Genomic DNA, 23,673 nt, shown 5'->3' on the forward strand with positions numbered 1-23,673 from the left:
TTTTTTTTTTTTATCTTTTATTTAATGAATATAAATTTCCAAAGTACAGCTTATGGATTACAATGGCTTCCCCCCCATAATGTCCCTCCCAACCACAACCCTCCCCTTTCCCACTCCCTCTCCCCTTCCAGTCTCATCAAGATTCATTTTCGTTTCTCTTTATATACAGAATATCAGTTTAGCATACATTAAGTAAAGATTTCAACAGTTTGCTCCCACACAGAAACATAAAGTGAAAAATACTGTTTGAGTACTAGTTATAGCATCAAATCACAATGTACAGCATACTAAGGACAAAGATCCTACATGAGGAGTAAGTGCACAGTGACTCCTGTTGTTGACTTAACAAATTGACACTCTTGTTTATGGCATCAGTAATCACCCTGGGCTCTTGTCATGAGCTGCCAAGGCTATGGAAGCCCCCTGAGTTCACTGGTGGGTGGCAGGGGCCCAAGCACTTGGGCCATCTTCTGCTGCCTTCCCAGGTGCATCAGAAGGGAGCTGCGTTGGAAGTGCAGCATTCAGGACTCGAACCAGCGCTCATAAAGGATGCCAGCATTGTAGGTGGTACTTAACCAGCGGTGCCACCACAGTACTCCAGGACTCTTCTTATTAAGGAGAAGCAAGAAAAAATTGTTCAATTAACATATGTGAGGTTGATGTTCTGACCTTGGTGGTGCAGAACTTCCAGGCTTCTGGCTCAGACTGGCTTTGCTCCTGCAGTTGTAGTGGCTGGTTCACTCCCCAAATGGCCACAATGACCAAAGCTGGGCCGATCCAAAGCCAGGAGCTTCTTCTGGGTCTCCTACGCAAGTGCAGGGGCCCAAGGACTTGGGCCACAGTAAACTGCTTTCTCAGGCCATTGCACAGAGCTGGATCGGAAGTGGAGCAGCCAAGACTGAAACCCCCACCCATATGGGATGTGGCACTGCTACTCCACTTACTGGCCCCTTCGCATTTGATTTGACATCCAGTTGGTTGCTTCTCTCTCAAGGTTGATTTTTCTGTAGTTTTGTTTCATTTCCTGGGGATAGTTCATTTTTCTGGTTTTCTAGGCAAAGGATAAGGAATTCTGAGACTTGGACAAATGTCTTTTTAAGACATTAGATTTAATTTGATTATTTATTTAAAATTAAAAAAAATTTGTCTGAGAAGAAAAGAGAGAGAGCGAGAGCCCTCTCAAGAAAGAGCCCATCTTCTGATTCACTCCCTGATACTTGCAATGCCTGGGGCTGGGCCAGGAACTCAATCCAGGTACCCACCTGGGTGGCAGGAACTAAGGTACTTGAACCATCTTCACCCAGTGCCTTCCAGGGTGCAGAGTGGCAAGAAACTGGAGTTAGGAGCCAGGACTGAGTATCACACCCAGGCATCTGAATGGGGATGCAGATGTCCTCACCAGTGTCTTAACCACGGGGCCTCTTGTCTGCCCTTGAACGTCTATTAACAGCAGGTTCTCTTTCAGGCAAGAAGACGTCCCGTCATCCCTTGCACCAGGATCTGTACTATTTCCCCTTCCGGCCCAGCAATCTCATTGTTTGTGCGTGGACCGCGATGGAGCACATTGACCGGAACAACGGTTGTCTGGTGGTGCTTCCCGGCACCCACAAAGGCCCCCTGAAGCCGCACGACTACCCGCAGTGGGGGGTAGGTCTGTCTAGGAGCCGAATCTCCTTCCCGGTTTTAAATTTCACTCAGCATCCATAAAGAGCATACAGGGGAGAGGGCACTGCCTTTCTTAGCCAAGCGCTGTCCTGAGACTTAGAAGTGCGATCAGTTGGAGGATGTCAGACCAAACACCCAGTGTAGTTGTCCTTTGAACACGTGTTTGAAAACCGGCCCAGGTGGGGAACTTGAGCAGGTGCTGCGGAGGGCCCGAGATGGCACGGCCTAATCGCAGAGGAAGACGTAAGCACTTCAGTCCTGGATGTGGGTGATACGTGCCCCCCGAGTCTGCTCGCTGACCGTGGCTCTGAGAGCGGAGAAGAGGAAGGGATCGTGTGCTCCAACTGCAAAGGCCAGCAGGGCTCTTCGGAGGGCTGGTCGGGGGAGCATGGCCCAAGCAGAGAGGCCTGGTTTAAAGGGCAGAGAGACAGAAAGAGAGGGGAGGGGTGGGGGGGGAGAGGGTGCGAGAGAGAGGGAGAGAGAGAGAGAGCTCCTCCATCTGCAAATTCACTCCCCAAATGATCACAATAGCCAGGGCTTGGACAGGTGTCCCCAGTAGGTGGCAGGGACACACTGTACTTGTCACCTGCTGTGTCGCAGGATGTGCGTCAGCAAGAAGCTGGGTCCAGAAGCCTAGGAACCAGGACTCAAACCAGGCATTCTGATGTGGCATGTGGGTTTCCCAGTCATCATCTTTGCCCCAAACTGAGCATATTTTGAGTCTATAACATGATCACTTTGATACACACACACACACACACACACACGCACCCCTGTGCAATCCCCACCACAATCGAGATAAGCTCTCTTAATCACAGGTAAACACTGAGTTACTTTCTGGCTTTGTGCATCCGTGCAGCTGTAGATGCTGGGGACTGGTATGTTCCTTTAAGCCAATGAGTGGCGGCATCAGATCGGTCCTTGAGGAAGAATAGGCTGACGCTCTGACCCAGGATGCACTGGAGCTGTGGGCGTCCAGAGCCAGAGGAACCAGAAGGAGATCATGAGCATTTGAGGCGTAAGATGAGGAGGTCGGGAAGGCCTGAGAGATGGTTGGGCTGGAAGAGCACCTGCGGCAGGAAGTGGGGGTTGTAGGTCTTTAGAAGTGAAGAACCTCTGAACGTTCGTCTCCGTTAGTTAGAATTCTTGCACGGATGATTAGTGTTACGTGAAAATATTTGAGTCTGGATCCTGTTGGAAAAACTTGGAATTGTGAGATCATCATTGAAGTTCCGGTTTTGGTGAGAGTTAATGCAAGTAAGCAGCAGGAGAGGCTCTGGATGCCTTAGGCCGAGGGATGTCTGTAGGTCTCCAGGGCCAGGCTGGGGCTGTCCCCTCTGTGGGGCTCAGAGTGATGGCAGCTGCAGGGCTGGGGGTCTGACTCGCTGAGCCTGGGTCACGTTTCCACCTTTTGCCAGAAGAGAAGGGCACTGGGTCAAGGTTCACCACTCTGCAGCAGGGAAGTGGGCGCAGACAGAGGCATGGGATTTGGGATCCCTTGGGAAGCTGAATGGGTGCTCCTGCCTCCCTGCCCCCCAGTGACCCATGTAAACTCCCACACTGTGAACTTTATTGTCTTTCTCGCTGTCTGTCTTTCCTCTCTCCCTTCCTTCCCTCCTCCCTCTCTTTCCCTCGCTGTCTCCCTCCCTCCCTCTGTCCCTTCCTTCCTTCTCTTTTTCTTTCAGAGACAAACACAGCGCATGCATGCACTCCCATCTACTGGTTCACGCTCCCCAGAAACCCGCAGTGGCAGAGACCAAGGAGCTGGGAGCTCAGGCCAGGTCTCTCATGTGGGTGGCAGGAACCCAAGTAATTTTTTAAAATAGGAGCTTACAGCTTATTATTTTATTTATTTTTAAGATATTTTTATTTATTTGAAAGGCAGAGTTACAGAGAGAGGTAGAGACTGAGAGAGAGAGGTCTTCCATCCACTAGTTCACTCCCCAGATGGCCACAATGGCTAAAGCTGTGCAGATCCGAAGTCAGGAGCCAGGAGCTTTTTCTGGGTCTCCCATGTGGGTGCAGGGGCCCAAGGACTTGGGCCATCCTGCACTGAACTCCTGGAGCACAGCAGAGAGCTGTTCCGAAGAGGAGCAGTCGGGACTAGAACTAGCACTCATATGGGATGCTGGTTCTGGCTCTTCAGGCCAAGGCTTTAACCCACTGTGCCATAGCACCGGCCCCAGGAACCCAAGTACTTGCCCCATATTCTGCTGCCTCGCAGGGTCGGCATTAGTTGAAGCTGGAGGCGGGCATGGAACTCAGGCCCCTGATGTGGAGTGTAGGCATCTACACAGCTAAGCCAAACCACACCCTGAGGCTTGCAAGCTTTACATGCTTCTCACTTGTGTTTCTGCAATAAAGAAGCAACCCATTACCTAAAGCGATAACTTGCTTTGGAAACAGTTTTAAACAAACACCAAATGTATTCTTTTGGTTTTTTTCTTACTAAGGACGTGACATAAATGGTTTTGAGCAAAAAGTAAATAAAGTACAAATTGAGCATTTCCACCCTGCCCCTATTTCAGAAGGACTGGCTTCTCAGAGACGCGCCCCTGTAATGGAGAAGAATGTTCGCGAGCTCTGGGAGAGGACACTGCTGGCAAAGACTGTTACAGAGTCAGCTGGCAGGGTCAGGAGGAGGGCGGATAAGGGTGACCCCTGTACTGATCCAAAAAGCAAAGCCCATCTGTGGCTTCCTGTTTGACTCAGTCATGAAATTTCAAAGATTTTAATACCAACACATGACTTCTCAAACCAGGCACCGAGAGGCTTTTGTGTATGGAAAACTTTGTCTTTCTTTCTGTTTTTTTTTTTTTTTAAAGGTTCTTTTATTTATTTGAAAGGCAGAGATACACACACACACACACACACAGAGCGCGAGAGAGAGTGAGAGGGAGCGACAGGGAGTGAGAGGGAGTGAGAGAGCACTTCCATCTGCTGGTTCCCTCCCCAAGGGCTGGGGTTGGGCCAAGCTAAAGCCAGGAGCTTCTTCCTGGTCTCCCACATTGGTGCAGGCACCCAGGTTCTTGGGCCAACATCTGTTGCCTTCTCAGACACATTAGCAGGAAGCTGGATTGGAAGTGGAGCAGGCAGGACTCGAACTGGCGCCAATATGGGATGCGAGCATTATAGGCCAAAGCTTAACCCATGTACCACAGTGCTGGCCCCTGAAAACTTTTCCAAGACTGATTCAGATGTCTCTTTCTCTTGGAAGAACAGAGAGTGCCCATGCTCCCGTGGTGAGCCGTTGAACAAGTTTTTACTGATGCTGCTGCTTCCTCGTGTTTAGCTGTGTCTTCTCTTGTGTGTCGCAGGGAGGAGTTAATTTAATGTACCACGGGATCCAGGACTACGAGAAGAACAACGCCCGCGTGCACCTTGTGATGGAGAAGGGGGACACAGTTTTCTTTCATCCTTTGCTCATCCATGGATCCGGGCGGAACAGAACCCAAGGCTTCCGGAAGGTATGCGTTCACGTTGCTGCAGCTCTCAGAGCTGATGAGTTAGAAACAAAAATTTTAAAATATATGAAAATGTGAAGGGTGTGCGAGTTTTAACTAAACTGGACTTTAGTCCAGTTTGTTTACCAGGAAATCAATTTGTGGGCCTTGTGCCTTTTTGGCTCTTATCAGTGAGAAGCCAGAGGACCTCAGGATCCTAATCATGTGGATATTACTACTGACACATGAACGTGCTCGGGATGGCTTCTTCTGGGGCAAAAATGTGGAATTTAGATGCTTGTGTAAAGGATAACCAGAGGGAACTTCATGTTAATATTACTGCTGGGAAAACAGTATTGATCCAATACACGTTGTATTGATTCTGAATTGATTGCCCTGAAGCCAGAACGAACAGCAGCCATATATATGTATCTATATATATTTATATCTATATAGATATAGAGATATATCTAGAGATATATATGTATCTTTTTTAATCCCTTGGCCTTAGAAGGTTTTAATTTCATTGCTTGCATTCAAAAGGGAATGAGGATCCTCACACACCCTGGATGGTTGACTTCTTGGTCTCACAGACTGACGGTCCCGTGGGTGCACATTCTCCCAGGATAACATGCTGTCCACACCCAATACTGGAGCTCCTTTGGGGCCCAGTGGGGCTTTCCAGTTCATCATGCTGTTCCCATCAATCCCTGAAGCCTCTCTGAGGCCAAAGGTCAGGGGTCACATTTCCTGTTCCATCCATTCATTTTCTTCCCTGGGCTCAGTAGGGCCCAGATTAGGCTGAGGCAAGTTGAGGCAGCCTTCCCAGGGGCAAAATTTAAGGGGATGAGGCCAGCGCTGTGGTGTAGTAGACTAAGCCTCTGCTTGTGGTGCTGGCATCCGATATGGCTGCTGGTTCGTGTCCCAGCTGCTCCTCTTCCAATCCAGAGTCTGCTATGGCTGGGAAAGCAGTGGAAGATGGCCCAAGTACTTGGGTCCCTCCACCCACATGGGAGACCCGGATGAAGCTCCTGGCTTTGGCCTGGCCCAGCTCTGGCCATTGTGGCCATTTGGGGAGTGAACCAGCAGATGGTGGATCTTTCTGTCTCTCTCTGTCTCTGTACTTGACCTCTCAAAAAAAAAAAAAAAAAAAAAAACTTAAAATTGAGAGGATTCCAATAAAACCTCAGCAATCAAGGTCCCTTACATTTTTCCCAAGTCACAATGAACACAAACAACCCATCCTGTGCAACAATGCCAGAATCTTAAATAGAAGATGGGATTGGACTCTGCACTCACACAGCCCTCCGAGCCACAGGAGTGAGGAGGTGCAGGGACAGTTATGCAAATGTCGCTGTGGGTTTTACTAGATGACTGTGCAGTGTTCCTCCAGGATGTTTTCAGTAGCCTTAATGCCCTGGAAAAATATTAATCATCATGACATAACAATGTGAATGCCAGCGCACACATGTTTGCCTTTGCCTGGGGCTCTGCTGTGGCTACACGGGGGCTCACCTAAGGAAATGGAGTTTGTCACTCCACTCTCTGGAAGCTCCATGTGTTGGGCAAAGTAGTAAGTCCTCCTGCAGGGTGCAGTCACCTTAAGATATCTGACCTGTGGCAAAGACAGTGAGTTTTAACATTGCTTTGCCAGAACGGGAAGAACCACATAACTTAAGCCTTTGCCTTGAAGGAAACAGCGGCCTTGGCCTTGAAGTGTTCCCTCTGATTTGCGAGGAGGTGGGCATGGGTTTTCTTTCCACGGTGTCTTTTGTTTTCATGCTTGCCATCAGAATACTAACCCTCCCAAATTTGGCAGGGGGCCTAGCCTTGGAACTAAGAAGATGACGGGCTACTTGGGATACCTGGCTTTGTGGGGCTTAGGAAAATCCCATGGCAAAGTTCTCTCACCTAGGGGATTGTGTTTCCTGTCCCCTCTATACCTTTTCTTTTCTTAAAGATGTATTTTTTATTTAAAAGGCAAAGTGACAGAGAAAGAGAGAGAGAGAGAGAGAGAGAGAATCTTTGATGCACTGGTTCACTCCTCAAATGGCTGCAATAGCCAGAGCTGGGCCAGGCTGAAAGCAGAATCCTGGAAGTCTGTGTGGGGCAAGGACCCAAGTGCTTTCCCAAGAGAGGTCTTCCATCCACTGGTTCCCTCCCCAATTGGCTGCAATGGCCAGAGCTGGGTTGATCTGAAGCCAGGAGCCAGGAGCTTCTTCCAAGTCCACACATGGGTGCAGGGGACCAAGTAATTAGGCCATCTTCTACTACCTTCCCAGGCCCTAGCAGAGAGCTGGATTGGAAGAGGAGCAGCCAGGACATGAACCAGTGCCCATATGGGACGCTGGTGATATAGGCAAAGGCTTAGTTCACTATGCCACAGCACCAGCCCCCCATCTACACCTTTTAAAAAACAATGATCGGCTCAGCTGCCTCAGTTATCACACCTGGTTAAAAACCATTTGTAAATTTTCAGTTAGCTTTTAACTGGGGTCCTGGGAGAGGGATGGAGCTGAGCTACAGAGACACTGATTTTGTGTCCCATGGAGCAGGCTTCCAGTGTAGAATTGGCTGGGTAAGAGAAGGCCTCCCTGCCTGGTTGGTTGCTGGCAGCAATGGGATGTGTTTCTCAATTTCACCACTCTCTATAGGCCATTTCCTGCCATTACGCCAGTGCCGACTGCCACTACATTGATGTGGAGGGCACCATCCAAGAAAACATTGGGAAGGAAGCTTCACGAATGGCGGATAAATTCCAGGGCTATGAGGGCACCGTGGACTTGAAGGTATGCTTGTGAAAAATTAGGTACAGGTGTCAGGTGTGTCTTCAGATGCTTCATGGTTCTCCCACCCAGTTTAATTCTGGGAGGTGCAGAGTGCACCTTCTGAAGTAGCTTCCCAGCATGAGAATCTTCTTCCTTCATTACCTGCAGGTGTGACCCCAGCTGGCAGGTCTTGGCATTTTTCCCACGAAATCTTGTCCCTTGCCTTTGTTCAGTCCTTAAAATGCCTCACACAGACAACCTAATCTGTCCACTGGGACTTATATCTGACACCCTGAATTTTAACACAGGATAAACACAGTATGCAGTCAGCTCTGCTTAATTGCAAGTTCTGCGTCTGTAGAGTCAATCATCCAATGTATAAAAGACAAGCAGAAACATTTGAAAAAATATTCCACTTGTTCTGAATACATACAGACCTGTTCCTTATTAACGAGCAGACAGTCAAAGCTACCGGTGACCAGCAGACAAATTATCTGTGTCATTAGTCCCTGAATGATCCTGAACAGTTGTTTACATAGCATAGTCATTGTACTAATATTATGAAGACTCTAAAGATGACTTGAAGTAGGCAGGAGGATGTGCACAGGTTAGATTCAGGTTTTATACACTACTTGATACTCAGATGAGGGACTGGAGCAGCCTTAGATGTTGTATTCCCTGGGGGTCCTGGAACCAGTGCCCTGAAGATATGATGAGGTCCAGCTGCACATATGTTTGAATTCAGCAAGGCTATGCTGAATAAATGCCTCCTATATTTAATTGAGTTATCGAGCAGGTCATTGTTCCTCAGGCTTACTGGGAATGGCGGTACTAATTGTTGTGATCTGCTTTATAATTCTTTGTGAGGTATCAAAGCACGTTCATGTCCATTCTCCTGTTTTCTTCTCCCACACTGAAAGGAGCAGTCAGCACAGCTCCATGCTGTGTAGGAGAACATAAGAGTCAGGTGGTTGGTGCAAGTTTCCTTAGCAACATAAGATTTCAGAGGCCTAATTCTAAAATCATTCTTTCCACCATACCTTGCTGTTTGCCCGGAAATAAATACTAAACAAGGAGGTTCAAACTGTGTCATCAAAAAACAAAGGGAAAAAAAAGCAACAAAAATTAGTAACCCAAGACACTGGTTTTCCCTGTCAGGGTGTAATCAGGAGTAGAATGTTCTAGATGGCTCAAGCAGTCAGCATAAAGGGCGGCAGGGAAGTGCAGAGGAAACTCTTCAGGAACTGGTGATGTTACGAGACATTCCCTGCAGTTAGCAGGTGCACCACCTCAGCCAGGGCTGGCGATGTGGGCCCCCACTGACTTAGTGTGGTGGCACTATTTTAGAAATTAGATTAATTGGAGTCTCAGAACATGGTTTACTTACTAACCAGTGTAGCAATTATGGGGAATTTTTCCCCTATTTAACCCTATGTAGATGGTGAGTAGGCAAATAGAAGTGTTCCATAAATTCCTTCTGTTTGGCCTTATTTCCAGGATATTTTTATATTTCGAAGTCGACTTGTGAAGGGGGAACGAGTCAACCTTTGAAACCACCCTTTGCTAAAACTCTCCTACAGGAACCCAAAACAAAACCAGGTGTCAGAAGAAAACCCTTCCCTTGTGATGGTGTCATCTGTGCTATCACTCGTTAACAAAATCACAAACCATGGCTCAGGTACTTGATTGCATACAGTGAATTCTGCAGTGCAATGAGGGTGTGGTGATGGAAGTAAAAACAGTAAAACTGAAATAGTATTGTCTCAAGGAAAATCATCTGGGGTTACAACAAGATTAATAAAGATAGTTGACATAATTTCAGTGTGGAAGTCGGTTATTTCGTTCAGTTGCTGAAATGAATGCTTTGGAACTCAGGAAGAGCTGAGGTTTGCATTTCTGTCCTGATAAACCCACAACCTACCAATTTCCTGTCGTGACAGATGCTTCTCCAATTGAGAACACCATATAACACATTGACCTTTTATTAAAGGCTTCAGGAGGACATAATAAAGACACAGTAAGGGTCTGATACAGGCCTTCTTGCACAACTTGCTCAACCCAACTGTCCTCCTTAAGAAACCCACCTGGTATTTCTGTTCTTTTAAAAATTAGTTTATTTGTTTGAGAGGCAGAGTTACAGACAGAGAGGGGGAGAGACAGAGAGATCTTCTATGCACTGCTTACTCCCTACATGGCCAAAGACAGGAGCCAGGAGCATCTTCTGGGTCTCCCATGTGAGTGAAGTGGCCCAAGGACTTGGGCTATCTTCCACTGCTTTCCCAAGCCATGAGCAGGGAGTTGGATTGGAAGTGGAGCAGCCAGGACTTGAACCAGCATCCACACGGGATGCCTGCACTGCAGGTGGTGGCTTAGCCTACTATTGCCACAGCGCCAGCTCCTATCTCTGATCTTTTCCTCTGTTCAGATGGTGTGTTCTATTGGGCAGGGCAGTCCAAAGCCTTGAGCATGTATGAATGAAACACCACTTCCTTCATTGTACAGAGAAAGTTTTAGGTACTTTTGCCTGGATTGGAAGTATCCATGGACTGGAGAGGACTTCACCACAGCACCATATTTCTGGACCAGTGGAGGGCAGCAAGGAAACACAGTCTTGATTTTTAAAATTGTAGTTAGGACTTTAGTGAGAAAAAATAACAAAGGGTCGCTTTCTTGCCATTCTGCTAAGCAGAAATGTCCCCAAATCTAGCATCACCTTTCTGGTCGGTTTCTTTGTAGGGACACCTTGTTTAGGACTTGTTCCATCTGGAAACCAGGGTTGCCAAGGGACTCCTGGGGAGGATTTGAGCAGACTGGATGTGGAATGGCGCTAAAATGTAAAGAAGGAATGCCAGTGTGAATAGATAGCACTTAGGCAACACTGTTTTGTTCTGGACTAAACTTCCCAAGCTGGTTTCAAACGTCAGTGTTAAAAAAAAGGGTGTGTGTGTGTGTGGCATTGTGGCATAGTGGGTGGAGCTTGTTTGAAAAGAGTGGATTTGGGGCCGGTGCTGTGGCATAGTGGGTAAAGCCGCCACCTTCAGTGCTGGCATCCCATATGGGTGCTGGTTGAAGTCCTGGCTGCTCCATTTCTGATCCAGCTCTCTGCTATGGCCTGGGAAAGCAGTAGAAGATGGCTCAAGTCCTTGGGCCCCTGTACCTGCATGGGAGACCCTGAAGAAGCTCCTGGCTCCTGGCTTGGATTGGCAGACTCTGGCTGTTGTGGCCATTTGGGGAATGAACCAGTATATGGAAGACTTTCTTTCTCTCTCTCTCTCTCTCTCTGCCTCTGTAACACTGGCTTTCAAATAAATAAGTACATTAAAAAATAAAGACCAAAAAAAAAAAAAACTTCTGTAGGAAAAGTAGATAGCACAAGATGTTTCTGTCCATGTGTATTTGTGAGTGAAAGCCAACCAATCAGGACGTCACATTTTATCCATGGTTTTGTCCATGAAGGAAAAGAACAGCTGAGGAAATGGGCACTGCTCATCGTCCGTGTGGATCCCAGGCGAGTGGAGGAGTGAGGAGGAGCTGTAAAGGGGATGGCACTGGTGCTTGGCAGAATGAGGGCTGCCTGGTGCCTCAGAGGCTGGACTTGGCCTGGGCTGCTGTTCCTTTCAGCAGAGACTAATCTAGAAGTTAATGCTCAAACAAAGCACAAAACGAAACAAAAGGAAAGGCTTCCCTTGTATGAATTTTGGGACTCCCAGCTTAGGAAAATCAAAGGTCTTTGCTCACTGTCTACAGTGCAAGCCTTCCTCGACTCACCTTTCATTCCTGTGTTCTTTTTTTTTTTTCAATTGTAAAATGCCCCTAATGGAAACTCTTCCACATAAATCAGGTTTGTTTTTTCCATAACTTTTGTTTAAAAAAGACTCATTTTATTTATTTGAAAGGCAGAGTTACAGTGAGAGAAGTAGAGAGAGAATCTTCCATCTGCTGGTTCACTCCCCAATGGCCATAATGGCTGGAGCTGGACCAGTCCAAAGCAAGGAGCTTTTCTGGGTCTCACATATGGGTACAGGGACCCAAACACTTGGGCCATCTTCTGCTGCTTTCCCAGGCACATTAGCAGGGAGCTGGATCAGAAGTGGAGTAGCAAGGACTCAAGTTGGTGCTCATATGGGATGCCGGTGCTGCAGGCAACAGCTTAGCATGTTATACCACAACACCAACCCAACATAAACTGTTTTTTTTATTTAAGATTTACTTATTTGAGAGGCAGAGTTAGAGAGAGGTAGAGACAGAGAGAGAGAGGTCTTCCATCCACTGGTTCACTCCACAAATGGCTGCAACTGCTGAAGCTGAGCCAATCCGAAGCCAGCAGCTTCTTCGGGGTCTCTCATGCAGGTGCTGGGGCCCAAGGACTTGGGCCATCCTCTGCTGCCCTCCCAGGCCATAGCAGAGAACTGGATCAGAAGTGGAGCAGCAGAGACCCGAACTGGTGCCCATAGAGGATGCTGGCACTGCACGCCAAGGCTTTAATCCACTGTACCACAGCGTCAGCACCCATATGCCATTTTTTAAAAAGATTGATTTTATTTATTTGAAAGAGTTACAGAGAGAGGTAGAGACAGAGAGAGAGGTCTTCTGTCTGCTGGTTTCCTCCCCAGATGACTGCAACGTCCAGAGCTTCTCGATCCGAAGCCAGGAGCCAGGAGCTTCTTCTGGGTCTCCCATGCAGGTGCAGGGGCCCAAGGACTTGGGCCATCTTCTACTGGTATCCCAGGCCATAGCAGAGAGCTGGATCAGAAATGGAGCAGCCAGGACTAAAACCAGCGCCATATAGGATGTTGGCGCTTCAGGCCAGGGCGTTAACCCGCAGATCGTTTATTACAGTTGGAACCACATGTTATATAGCCAAGAGCAGCCAATCTGGTCAAGGGGCGGTCTATGCCCCAACCAATCACAGCCTGTTGCCAGGCAGCTTCTAAAGCCAGGTGGGTTTCAAAGCCATTCCTGAGTAACTGACGCTCGCTTGCCAGTGGCCACCTTGGCATGGCCTTCTCATTCCAACACAGACTGTGACTTCACAATGACTCCAATGAATGCACCTGTTTGGGCTCAAGTTAGATTGAAGCCTGGAAGCTTAGAGAAACCTAATGAAGGAGTTGGTGAAGAGGCTGAGGAGACGTTAAAAAGCCGTTTTCCGTGCTCATGAGGGCCACGTTGATAAATCAGGAGAGATCTTGGCAGGCTCTAAGGAGGAACGCCTCGTAAATGAAGCCCTGGGGCAGCCTTCCCGTGGACCTCCTTCCCTGAAGGTCGCCAGGCCTGCAGGCTGGATGCTTTGCAAGAGGAAGGGTTTCACACAACAGCAGAGGCTGTGCGACCCCAGGCCCACCAATTCCCAGCAAGCTGACCTCTCGGAGCCTGTTTCCTCATCTATAAAGTATCTACAATATGACTGCTCTGTAGGCTGTTTGTACGGGACTCACAGGATGATATATTGCGGCGAGGGTGGGGTGGGGTGGGGAGTGCTGCACAGCCCAGATTCCTCTCAGTAATACAGAACACAATTCCTGCCGCTGCTAGGACTGTCAGTAAACAGCCTTCAAATGCCAGCCTCTTTGGGAATGGCCTCCGCGGCAGAGCTGCCTCCACCAAGGTCACGCCCTTTCCCCTGTGACTGACCAACGTGGAGGCAGAAAGCCTTGGCCAGGGGCTGGCATTGTGGCACAGCAGGTTAAGCCACTGCTTGCAAGGCTGGCATCCCATGTAAATGCTGGCTTGAGTCCTGGGTGCTCTATATCTGATGCAGCTTCCTAGTGAGGCGCCTATGAAGGCAGTGGAGGATGGCCCAAGGGCTTGGGCCCCTGTCACCCACACAGAAGATCCCTGTGGAGTTCCCGGCTCCTGGCTTCAGCCTGGCCCGACCCTAGCAGTGTGGTCAACTGGGGAGTGAACCAGCAGATGGAAGATTCTCATTCTCTCTCTCTCTCTCTCTCTCTGATTCTGCCTGTGAAATAAATAAGTCTTTAAAAAAAGTCATTAAAAAAAAGTCATGGGGACCAATATTGTGGCGTAGCAAGTAAAGCAGCCACCTGCATTACTGGCTTACCATATGGGTCATGGTTTGAGTCCTGAGTGCTGCATTTCCTATCTAGCTCCCTGCTAATGTCCCTGGGAAAGCAGTGGAAGATGGCCCATGTACTTGGACTCCAGCACCTATGTGGGAGACCCAGATGAAGCTCCTGGTACCTGGCTTTGGCCTTGCCCTGCCCTGGGTGTTGCAGCCATCTGAGAAATAAACCATAAGATGGAAGGCCTTTCTCTTTGTTAGGAGCCAGGAGCTTCTTTCAGGTCTTCACACTGGGGGTAGGGGCCCAGGTGTTATAGGAGTTTGGAGTTGGGCCTTTGTCTCACCACAAGGAAGAATCATGATGTGGACAGCAAATAGGGTGAGAAAAGTAAGTTTAAGCTGATTTTATTGAGAAGCAGACTTCCATTTTTCAGGAGGGGTCCTCCAGGGAGGGGTCCATCCAGGTCTGGGTATTAGGAACTTATATAGGAAGTGCACAGCAACCGATCAGTTCTTCTACACAGTTTGAATACACCATGGGTCTGCTTTGTTTTTTTCTATGTCTCTTGCATAGGGGTCATGGTTTCTGACTGGGACAGAATCCAGCACCCCGACCGGGACTAGAACCCGGGGTGCCAGTGCCGCAGGCGTAAGATTAGCCTAGTGAGTTGCAGCGCTGGCCTTTTCTTCTTCTTCTTCTTCTTCTTCTTCTTTTTTAGGACTTTTTTATTCCTTTGATTTTCATGTAAATCACACAAATGTGTAGAAACTAAAATGAATTTTTAAATTGAAACAATGAACAGGGTGGCCAATGTTGTGGTGTAGCTGGTGAAGTGGCTACTTCTAGTAGCAGGTTCGAGTCCCTGATGCTCTGCTTCTGACCCAGCTTCTTGCTATCTACCTTGGATGGCAGCAGAAGACAGCCCAAGTACTTGGGCCCCTGTCATCCGTGTGGGAGACCCGGATGGAGCCCCAGCCTTCCAGTTTTGCCTGGCCCTGACCAGGCTGTTGAGGCCATCTGGAGAGTGAGCCAGTGTCTCTCCCTCTCTCCTCTCCATCACTCTGCCTTTCCAATAAATAAACAACTCTCCAGAGAAAAAGAAAAAGAGACAATAAACAGGAAGAAATTTAGAGCAACAGAGAATGGACCCAGGACAACGAAAGTCCTTTAAAAAAAGTGGGTAGAAAATGGAAATAAAACACATGTATTTGGGTGCCACAATTTGAAATCCATGTGCCCTGTTTTCATAACATGCATTTTCTATGAACCTTGTGAAGACCCTCTGGTACAAGCAGAATTTTCCATCGAGTCAGGTGCATACTTGGGCCCTGGGTCAGGAGCCTGCAAGCTTGTCCTGTCAAGACCCGGATGGTCAGTATTTTCCCCCATGCAGCCCAGGCCACATCTGCTGCATTGATTCCACTCTGCCGTTGGGGCAGGAAGGCTGCCAGAGACAACAGGACCTCAAGGAGCGTGGCTGGGACCCAACAAAACTCTATTTACAAAGAGGCCGTCTGCCAGGCCTGAGGCTGGGGCTCTGGTCTGCCTGCTCTGCTCTAGATGAACATACAACTTCAGCAAAGCAAACAGCCCTGCACCTTGGCAAGCAGCACCCCCACCTGAGGAGCGGTGCTTTGGGGGACCCGTTCCTCACTGCTCTTACAAATGGGCAGAAGGTTCTGCCAGCCTCTCCCTCTGTACACCCTCCTGGGTGTACAGAACGGCTCCTTTTGTTTTCTTGAAGTGGCCGGTTTTGAATTGAGTTGCGTGGAGTCACCTGTTAAGCCCCATCCTTTGCCAGTTCTGTGTCATTGCTGCCCAGAAGGGAACTGCTTGAAGGCACGAGGGGAGATGTGATCTCTTCATGGATTCTGGGTAAGCGTGTATGTCAGGAGCAGTCAGCTGTTTTGGTTGCAAACATCAGAAGCTGACCCAGACCCTGAGAACAGAAAATGGACTTTGTTGTTTGCAGATGTTCTGGGGCACAGGGATTTGCCCCAAATGAGGCTGGGAGCCAGGGGTGCAGAGCGGGTGGGCACAGTGCAAAGGGACAGGCTGGGCTATGACTGTTGGGATCTGTGAGATCTCTAATCCCCAGCCCTGTCCCTGAGGCCCCTGTGCTGGCTAGGGCCTCTGCTGGATGCTGGTTCACTCCCTAATGGCTGCAGCAGCCGGGGCTGGGCCAGGCTGAAGCCAGGAGCCAGGAGCTTCCTTGGGGTCTCCCACATGGGTACAAGGGCTCAAGCACTTGGACCATCATCTGCTGCTTTCCCAGGTGCATTAGCAGGGAGCTGGATTGGAAGTGGTGCATGGGAAGTGGAGGTGGGACTTGAACTGGCGACCATATGGGATGCCAGCATTGTAGGCCAGGGCTCTAACCTGCTGTGCCTGCCCTTTTGTCTCCTTTCAAGGGATTAGAATCCTTTCTTTATATTTGTTTCTTTGTAAAAACTAAGAACTAAGAAACCTTTCCCCAAATCTCATACACCCCATAAGGTTCCTTCCTCCACACCATCAAGTTCATGCACCCCTTGTTAAATCAATGATTAGCAAGGGGACTTACTTAACTGAGTTGACTCATCAAGCCCTACCCCAGGGGCTGGAGATGGGTCGAGATGCACATGGTTGGCAGATACTTGGATGACATCTCAGCTCTGCTGCCAGAGAAGGGAGTGGCACGTGCCATTGCTGTGCTGAGCCCTGCTTGTGGGCTTTCGGTGGAGGGACAATGTGATCTGATTTGCATTGTGGACAGATGACTCCGGAAACAGTTTACAGGATGCTAAGGGGGAGAAAACGGGCACTCCCGACAGGGAAAGCAGCATGGGAGGGTTTGAAATGACAGCCTCAGCCATAGCAAATGCAGAATGCAGGAATGGACACAGTGGACCTTGTTGAAGACACAGAAGCAGCGGAGTTAGATGTGATGGTGAGAGGAAGAGAGGAGGCCAGGGTGACCCCAGAACATGAGGGGTACTCTCTCTTCTCTGCCGATTGACCCCACCAAACCTACTCTGAGGACCCCTGAAAGAAGGTGTTTCCAAGGCCATAAAGACCCCACTGAGAGTCAGTGCCCAGGTTCCCCAGATGTGCGGGATGCCTCCTGCCAGCAACTCATCTCCCTGGCCCTCCCCTGCGGGCTCTCAACCCCACTCTCCTAGAGCCTCCGGGGGGTTCCTTCTCAGTCTCCTTTGCTGGTTCTCTTCCTGTCCTTGATGTCTAACTCTGTGCACGCTTTGCCTTCTCAGACCTTCTCTCTTCTTCCTACGCCTTCCCGAGGTCAGAGAGGGAGGTGTCTGTGAAGTCTCTGCAGGTGCAGTGGCCCTGGTTTTGAGCACCAAGTTCTCGCTCAATCTCCATCCACTCTTTCCTGAAACTGTTCTGACATGTGCCCAGGGACGGAGGAGGTGTGGGCTTTCCAATCCTTTCCACTTTTTAACATAAGACAAGCAGCACAGTGTAAATCAAATCCTCATACCCAGTAGGTTATGTCTGGTAAAAAAAAAAAATAAAAGAGAGAGAGAGTAACAAGTGGCTTAACCTGCTGCATCACCACGGCTGCCCCATAACATACACTATATTGTTCAGCCTAAACAAGGAAGGAAACTCTGACACAGGCTCTGAGGTGGATGAACCTTGAGTTTATGCTTAGTGAAATACGCCAGACACAAAAGAACAAATACTATCTAATTCTACTTACATGAGGTGCCTAGAGTAGTCCAATTCCTAGACAGAACATGGAATGGTGGCTGCTGGTTCTTGGGAGGTGTAATGGCAAGCTATTGTTGATGGGTGCAGGGCTCAGTTTTACAAGCTGGAAAGAAAAAGAGCTCTGGGGATAGGTAGCAGTGGTGGTTGTGCAATGTGAGGAATGCATGCAATGCTGCTGAACTGTGCACTTACCGGTAGCTCAGACCAGAGTGGGAGTTTCGCCTCACTGCTAAAACACTGCATTCCATATCCGCCTCCAGCTTCCTGCCAATGCACTCCCTGGGAAGCAGCAGGTGTTGGCTGAAATGCTTGGGGCCTTGGCATCCACATGGTAGACCTGGATTGAATTCTAGGCTCTTGGCTTTGGCCTGGCCCATTTAGGAAGTGAACCAGAAGATGGAAGATCTCTGTCTCTCTCTCTCTTGGCCTTTCAAATAAGTAAAAATAGGGACTGGCGGATGCAGGTCCTGGCTCCCGGCCCAATCCTCGCTATTGCAGGCATTTGGGGAGTGAACCAGAAGGTGGAATATTTCTCTTTCCCCCTCACCCAATCTTTTGCAGATGAATAAATAAATCTTTAAAATAATTTAAAAAACATTGGAAGAAAAAGACAAACAGCTCTTCCTCCAAGCCCCCAATGTATGGACCTCATCAAGGTTCATTCCTCAAGGGAGTGAAAACCTCCAGGTGGATGTTCTTCCGATGACAAAGTCGGGTGACAACAGAGTAAGGAAGCAGCAGTGAGAAAACCTTCAAGCAACGGAGCTGACTGCAGCCCCGAGAGAAACTGACAGCAAGGCGCTGTGCCTGCCTATTTGTCTTTGAAGTTGGAGGTGACATGATTGTCTCAGTGGGTGTATTTGCAGGTTAATTGTATTTGCAGGTTGACCTGAAAAATAAAGTCAGATTTCTGATGATAGGAAGTCTTGTGGGCTGATTTGATTTTATAATAAAACCGAACCCACAATGTAGTTGGGTGACGAGTTTTCCTCTAGGCACCAGTGTTGTGGCGTAATGGGCAAAGCCACTGCTTGCAAGTGCCAGCATCCCATATGGGCACCAGTTAGAGACCAGGCTGCTCACAGGCTTCGGGATCCTGGGCCACACACAGAACCTAGCCAAGCAGCAGAGGAACGAGGTGTCATTTGTGATCCACAACCTTCCTGTGCTGGCCAAGATGGCTGCTGTGAGCAAGGCCTGTCAAACATGTTTGGCCTCATGCATGGGACCTGCCTGGAAACATCAGGACAAGGGTGTGGGCCCAGTCTGTGCATGTGACCCCACTTTGAGGTCAGTCTCCTGTGGCCGTGGCAGCCTCCTGCTGTGTATGGGCTTCCAGGCCCAGCAGCCTGTGTGTGACTGAGCTGCTTCATTGGGACTGTCCTGTGTTCTTTTTGACATCAGAATCTGGTGATGGGTGGGAGAGGGCGAATATTAGGAGGAATAATGGTCTGGACTAGAATTTAGGTGCGTGGTGGCATATACTCATGAAAGAGTCTTAAATTAAAAAAAAAAAACCGCCAGAATACATTCGTGGTTAAGATGAGGAATCCTCTTGTTTGTATGGACTTCAGTGTAGCTCCCTTACTCCTATGTAGCATTAATCATTCACAGATTGATTGTTTTCATCATTTTTCGTTTTTGTTGTAGAAGTGGTTTTTAATTAATAAAGTGGAGCTGACTGAGAACTTGCTGAACCGCTGTTCAGGACAGACCCGGCATCTGAGCTGAATGGAAGGCGCAGCTTGCTGCAGGCCCAGTGAGGCGCTGGTCTGGGTGGGAGTGTCTGTAGACACACAGAGGTGGAGAGCTGCTCTTGTAGTGTCACAGCTAATGGTCCCTCTTTATTCCTTTGCCAGGAGGCCTCCTAATCTGTTTACTACGTGAGCAAGCAGCTCGGTTCTGTGCAGAGATAAAGTCCCCCAAATATGGTGAAGGTCACCAAGCATGGATTATTGGGATTGTAGAGAAGGGCAACCGTACCACCAGGATCATAGACCAGGCCCGGATCATCGAAGTCGCACCGCAAGTGGCCACTCAAAATATGAACCCCACACCTGGTGCCACCTCTTAATTTAGACAGCAGTAGCTACTCGGTTTTGTTTTTAAAAAGATCTATTTCCTTTCTCATCACTTCAATTAAAGACTATAAGCAACAACAAAAATCTCATTGTGTCTACACATCTGGTGACCTGAGGTCGATTTGTGAGTGGGTACAATTAATAAAATAAAATCCATGGCCTTTTTTCCTGTTACATTAACTGAAGATGCACCTGCTCTTGAGGCGGTTTCTGAGTTGAGAATTATGTTGTTATCCAATACTGTTGATTCATTTTGAATCTTTAGACACTTATCTCTCGCCGCATAGGCTCTTTCTAAAGGTGCTTTCACACAGCACAGACGTTACCAGTAGTGGTGTCAGGTAGCGGTTCCTGTCTTTTCATTTGATGTGTATTTATCATATAAGCCTGATCTTTTTTCAAGCATCTTGAATGGCGTCTGGAAAGATGGAATTGGTAAGTGAGAATGACGGCTTCTGAGCTGCAGGAGGGTTGCATGGTTCCTTTGAGTCTTATCATCCTAGAGCATGTCTTTGGCCCAGGACATTCTCCAATAGTGCATTCAGTTCCACAAGTCGAGTGCTTCCCTCTGCATGGAAAGCACTTAGAAGACAAAAAAAGAAATTTTATTTCTTTTTTTTTTAGCCTTCTTGATATTTACAGTAGCATCATTAACTGTTTTCTTTGTTGACAGCCAAAAAAGGATACTTTTTGCTATGTAATTAGATGTTCTATAGTGCAACAAGGAATTGCCTTCCCGAAGGGAGTTCATGTATAATACTCATTTACAATTCAATATATAATTACGCAAATAATTCTTAAATAAAATCAGTAATAAGACTGTTGTGTGGATGGTAGTATTTAATACATTTTATATGGGGAGGGAGGCAAGATGGCGGAATCATGAGGGCGTGCACTGATAGTCCGGGAAAAGATAGTTTAATAAAAGTGGAGATACTGTAGTTTCAGGGAAAGGTTCAGGAAAAAAACTGCGGAGGAAACTCTTCTGGAATTAGGGGGCTTGGTGGACCTACCTGGAGGGCAAGGTGCCCACGGCTCGGGAGCCCAGGCGTGGAGTCTACGCACTAGCGCTGGAAAGGAAGATGTAACTATTATCAAGGTATATGCACCTAATTACAGGGCACCGGTTTATTGAAAACATATGCTAAGGGACTTACAGGGAGATGTAGTCTCCAATACAATAGCACTGGGGGACTTCAATACTCCACTCTCAGAAATAGACAGATCAAACGGACAGAAGATCAACAAGAAAACAGCAGATTTAATTGACACTATAGCCCAAATGGATCTAACAGATATCTACAGAACTTTCAATCCTACACTTAAAGAATTTACATTCGTCTCAGCAGTGCATGGAACCCACTCTAGGATTGACCACATACTAGGCCATAAAACAAGTCTCAACAAATTCAAAACATTAGAATCATGTGATGCAGCTTCTCAGACCACAGTGGAATGAAGTTGGAAATTAGCAACTCAGGAATCCCTAGAGTGTATGCAAACACACGGAGACTGAACCACAAGCTCCTGAATGAACACTGGGTCATAGAAGAAATCAAAAGAGAAATCAAAAACTTTCTGGAAGTAAATGAGGATAACAATACAACATATCAAAACTTATGGGATACGGCAAAAGCAGTGTTAAGAGGAAACTTTATAGCAATAGGTGCCTACATCAAGAAATTGGAAAGGCACCAAATAAATGAGCTTTCAGTGCATCTCAAGGATCTAGAACAACTGCAGCAAACCAGACCCAAATCTAGTAGGAGAAGAGAAATAATTAACATCAGAGAAGAAATCAACAGGATTGAACCTAAAAAAAAATTACAAAAAATCAGCCAAAAAGCTGATTTTTGAAAAAATAAACAAAATTGACACCCCTTGGCCCAACTGACTAAAAAAATAAAGAGAAAAGACCCCAAAAAAATAAAATCAGAGATGAAAAAGAGAAAGTGACAACAGACATCACAGAAATAAAATGAATCATCAGAAATTACTACAAGGACTTGTATGCCAGCAAACAGGGAAACCTATCAGAAATGGATAGATTCCTGGACACAGGCAACCTACCTAATTTGAACCATGGAGACATAGAAAACCTAAGCAGACCCATAACTGAGACAGAAATTGAAACAGCAATAAAGGCCCTCCCATCAAAGAAAAGCCCAGGACCAGATGGATTCACTGCTGAATTCTACCAGACATTTAAAGAAGAACTAACACCATTTCTTCTCAAACTACTTAGAACAATCAAAAAAGAGGGAATCCTCCCAAATTCTTTCTATGAAGCCAGCATCACTTTAATCCCTAAGCCAAAAAAGATGCAACATTGAAAGAAAATTACAGACCAATATTCCTGATGAACATAGACACAAAAATTGTCAATAAAATTCTGGCCAATAGAATGCAACAACACATCAGAAAGATCGTCCACCCAGACCAAGTGGGATTTACCCCTGGTATGCAGGGATGGTTCAATATGTGCAAATCAATCAATGTGATACACCACATTGACAGACTGCAGAATAAAAACGATACGATTATCTCAATAGATGCAGAGAAAGAATTTGATAAAATACAACACCCTTGGCTGGCGCCGCGGCTCACTAGGCTAATCCTCTGTCTTGCAGTGCCAGCACACCGGGTTCTAGTCCCGGTCCGGGCTCCGGATTCTGTCCCGGTTGCCCCTCTTCCAGGACAGCTCTCTGCTGTGGCCAGGGAGTGCAGTGGAGGATGGCCCAAGTGCTTGGGCCCTGCACCCCATGGGAGACCAGGAGAAGTACCAGGCTCCTGCCATCGGATCAGCGTGGTGCGCCAGCCGCAGCATGCTGGCCGTGGTGGCCATTGGAGGGTGAACCAATGGCAAAGGAAGACCTTTCTCTCTGTCTCTCTCTCTCTCACTGTCCACTCTGCCTGTCAAAAAAAAAAATTAAAAAAAAAAATTAAAAAAAAATACAACACCCTTTCATGATGAAAACTCTAAGGAAATTGGGTATAAAAGGAACATTCCTCAATATAATCAAAGCAATTTATGAAAAACCCATGGCCAGCATCCTATTGAATGGGGAAAAGTTGGAAGCATTTCCACTGAGATCTGGTACCAGACAGGGATGCCCACTCTCACCACTGCTATTCAATACCATTCTGGAAGTTTTAGCTAGAGCCATTAGGGAAGAAAAAGAAACTAAAGGCATAGAAATTGGGAAGGAAGAAGTCAAACTATCCCTTTTTGCAGATGATAAGATTCTTTATGTAGGGGATCCAAAGAACTCTACTAAGAGACTATTGGAACTCATAGTAGAGTTTGGCAAAGTAGCAGGATATAAAATCAATGCACAAAAATCAATAGCCTTTGGATACACAGGCAATGCCACGGCTGAGGAAGAACTTCTAAGATCAATCCCATTCACAATAGCCACAAAAACAAACAAATACCTTGGAATAAACTTAACCAAGGACCTTAAAGATCTCTACGATGAGAATTACAAAATCTTAGGGAAAGCAATATAAGAAGATCCCAAAAAATGGAAAAATCTTCCATACTCATGGATTGGAAAAATCAACATCATCAAAATGTCCATTCTCCCAAAAGCAATTTATAGATTCAATGTGATACCAATCAAGACACCAAAGACATTCTTCCCAGATCTAGAAAAAAAAATGATGCTGAAATTCATATGGAAGCACAGAACTCGAATAGCTAAAGCAATCTTGTACCACAAAAACAAAGCTGGAGGCATCACAATACCAGATTTCAGGACATACTACAGGGCAGTTGTAATCAAAACAGCATGGTACTGGTACAGAAACAGATGGATAGACCAATGGAACAGAATAGAAACACCAGAAATCAACCCAAACATCTACAACCAACTTATATTTGATCAAGGATCTAAAACCAATTCCTGGAGCAAGGACAGTCTATTCAATAAATGGTGCTGGGAAAACTGGATTCCACGTGCAGAAGCATGAAGCAAGACCC

The 23,673-nt window shown here is 47.2% G+C and overlaps 1 protein-coding gene and 1 long non-coding RNA gene across 2 annotated transcripts; both read left to right on the plus strand.

The window, feature by feature from the left end:
* Positions 1–1,470: 1,470 nt before the first annotated feature.
* On the plus strand, positions 1,471–18,313 carry LOC127485864 (phytanoyl-CoA dioxygenase, peroxisomal-like). Its single transcript, XM_089311741.1, has 3 exons — positions 1,471–1,647; positions 4,983–5,132; positions 18,172–18,313. The coding sequence occupies exons 1-3, from the start codon at positions 1,555–1,557 to the stop codon at positions 18,181–18,183; spliced, it is 255 nt and encodes an 84-aa protein (XP_089167867.1). The 5' UTR covers positions 1,471–1,554; the 3' UTR covers positions 18,184–18,313.
* LOC149122651 (uncharacterized) lies at positions 7,763–9,692 on the plus strand. The gene is made up of 2 exons (XR_016219119.1): positions 7,763–7,897; positions 9,374–9,692. It is a non-coding gene; the product is annotated as an uncharacterized LOC149122651 (long non-coding RNA).
* Positions 18,314–23,673: the final 5,360 nt, after the last annotated feature.

This window comes from Oryctolagus cuniculus, chromosome 13 (genome assembly GCF_051225735.1).
Source record: "Oryctolagus cuniculus isolate XC-2025 breed Fujian yellow rabbit chromosome 13, ASM5122573v1, whole genome shotgun sequence".
Classification (NCBI taxonomy): domain Eukaryota; kingdom Metazoa; phylum Chordata; class Mammalia; order Lagomorpha; family Leporidae; genus Oryctolagus; species Oryctolagus cuniculus.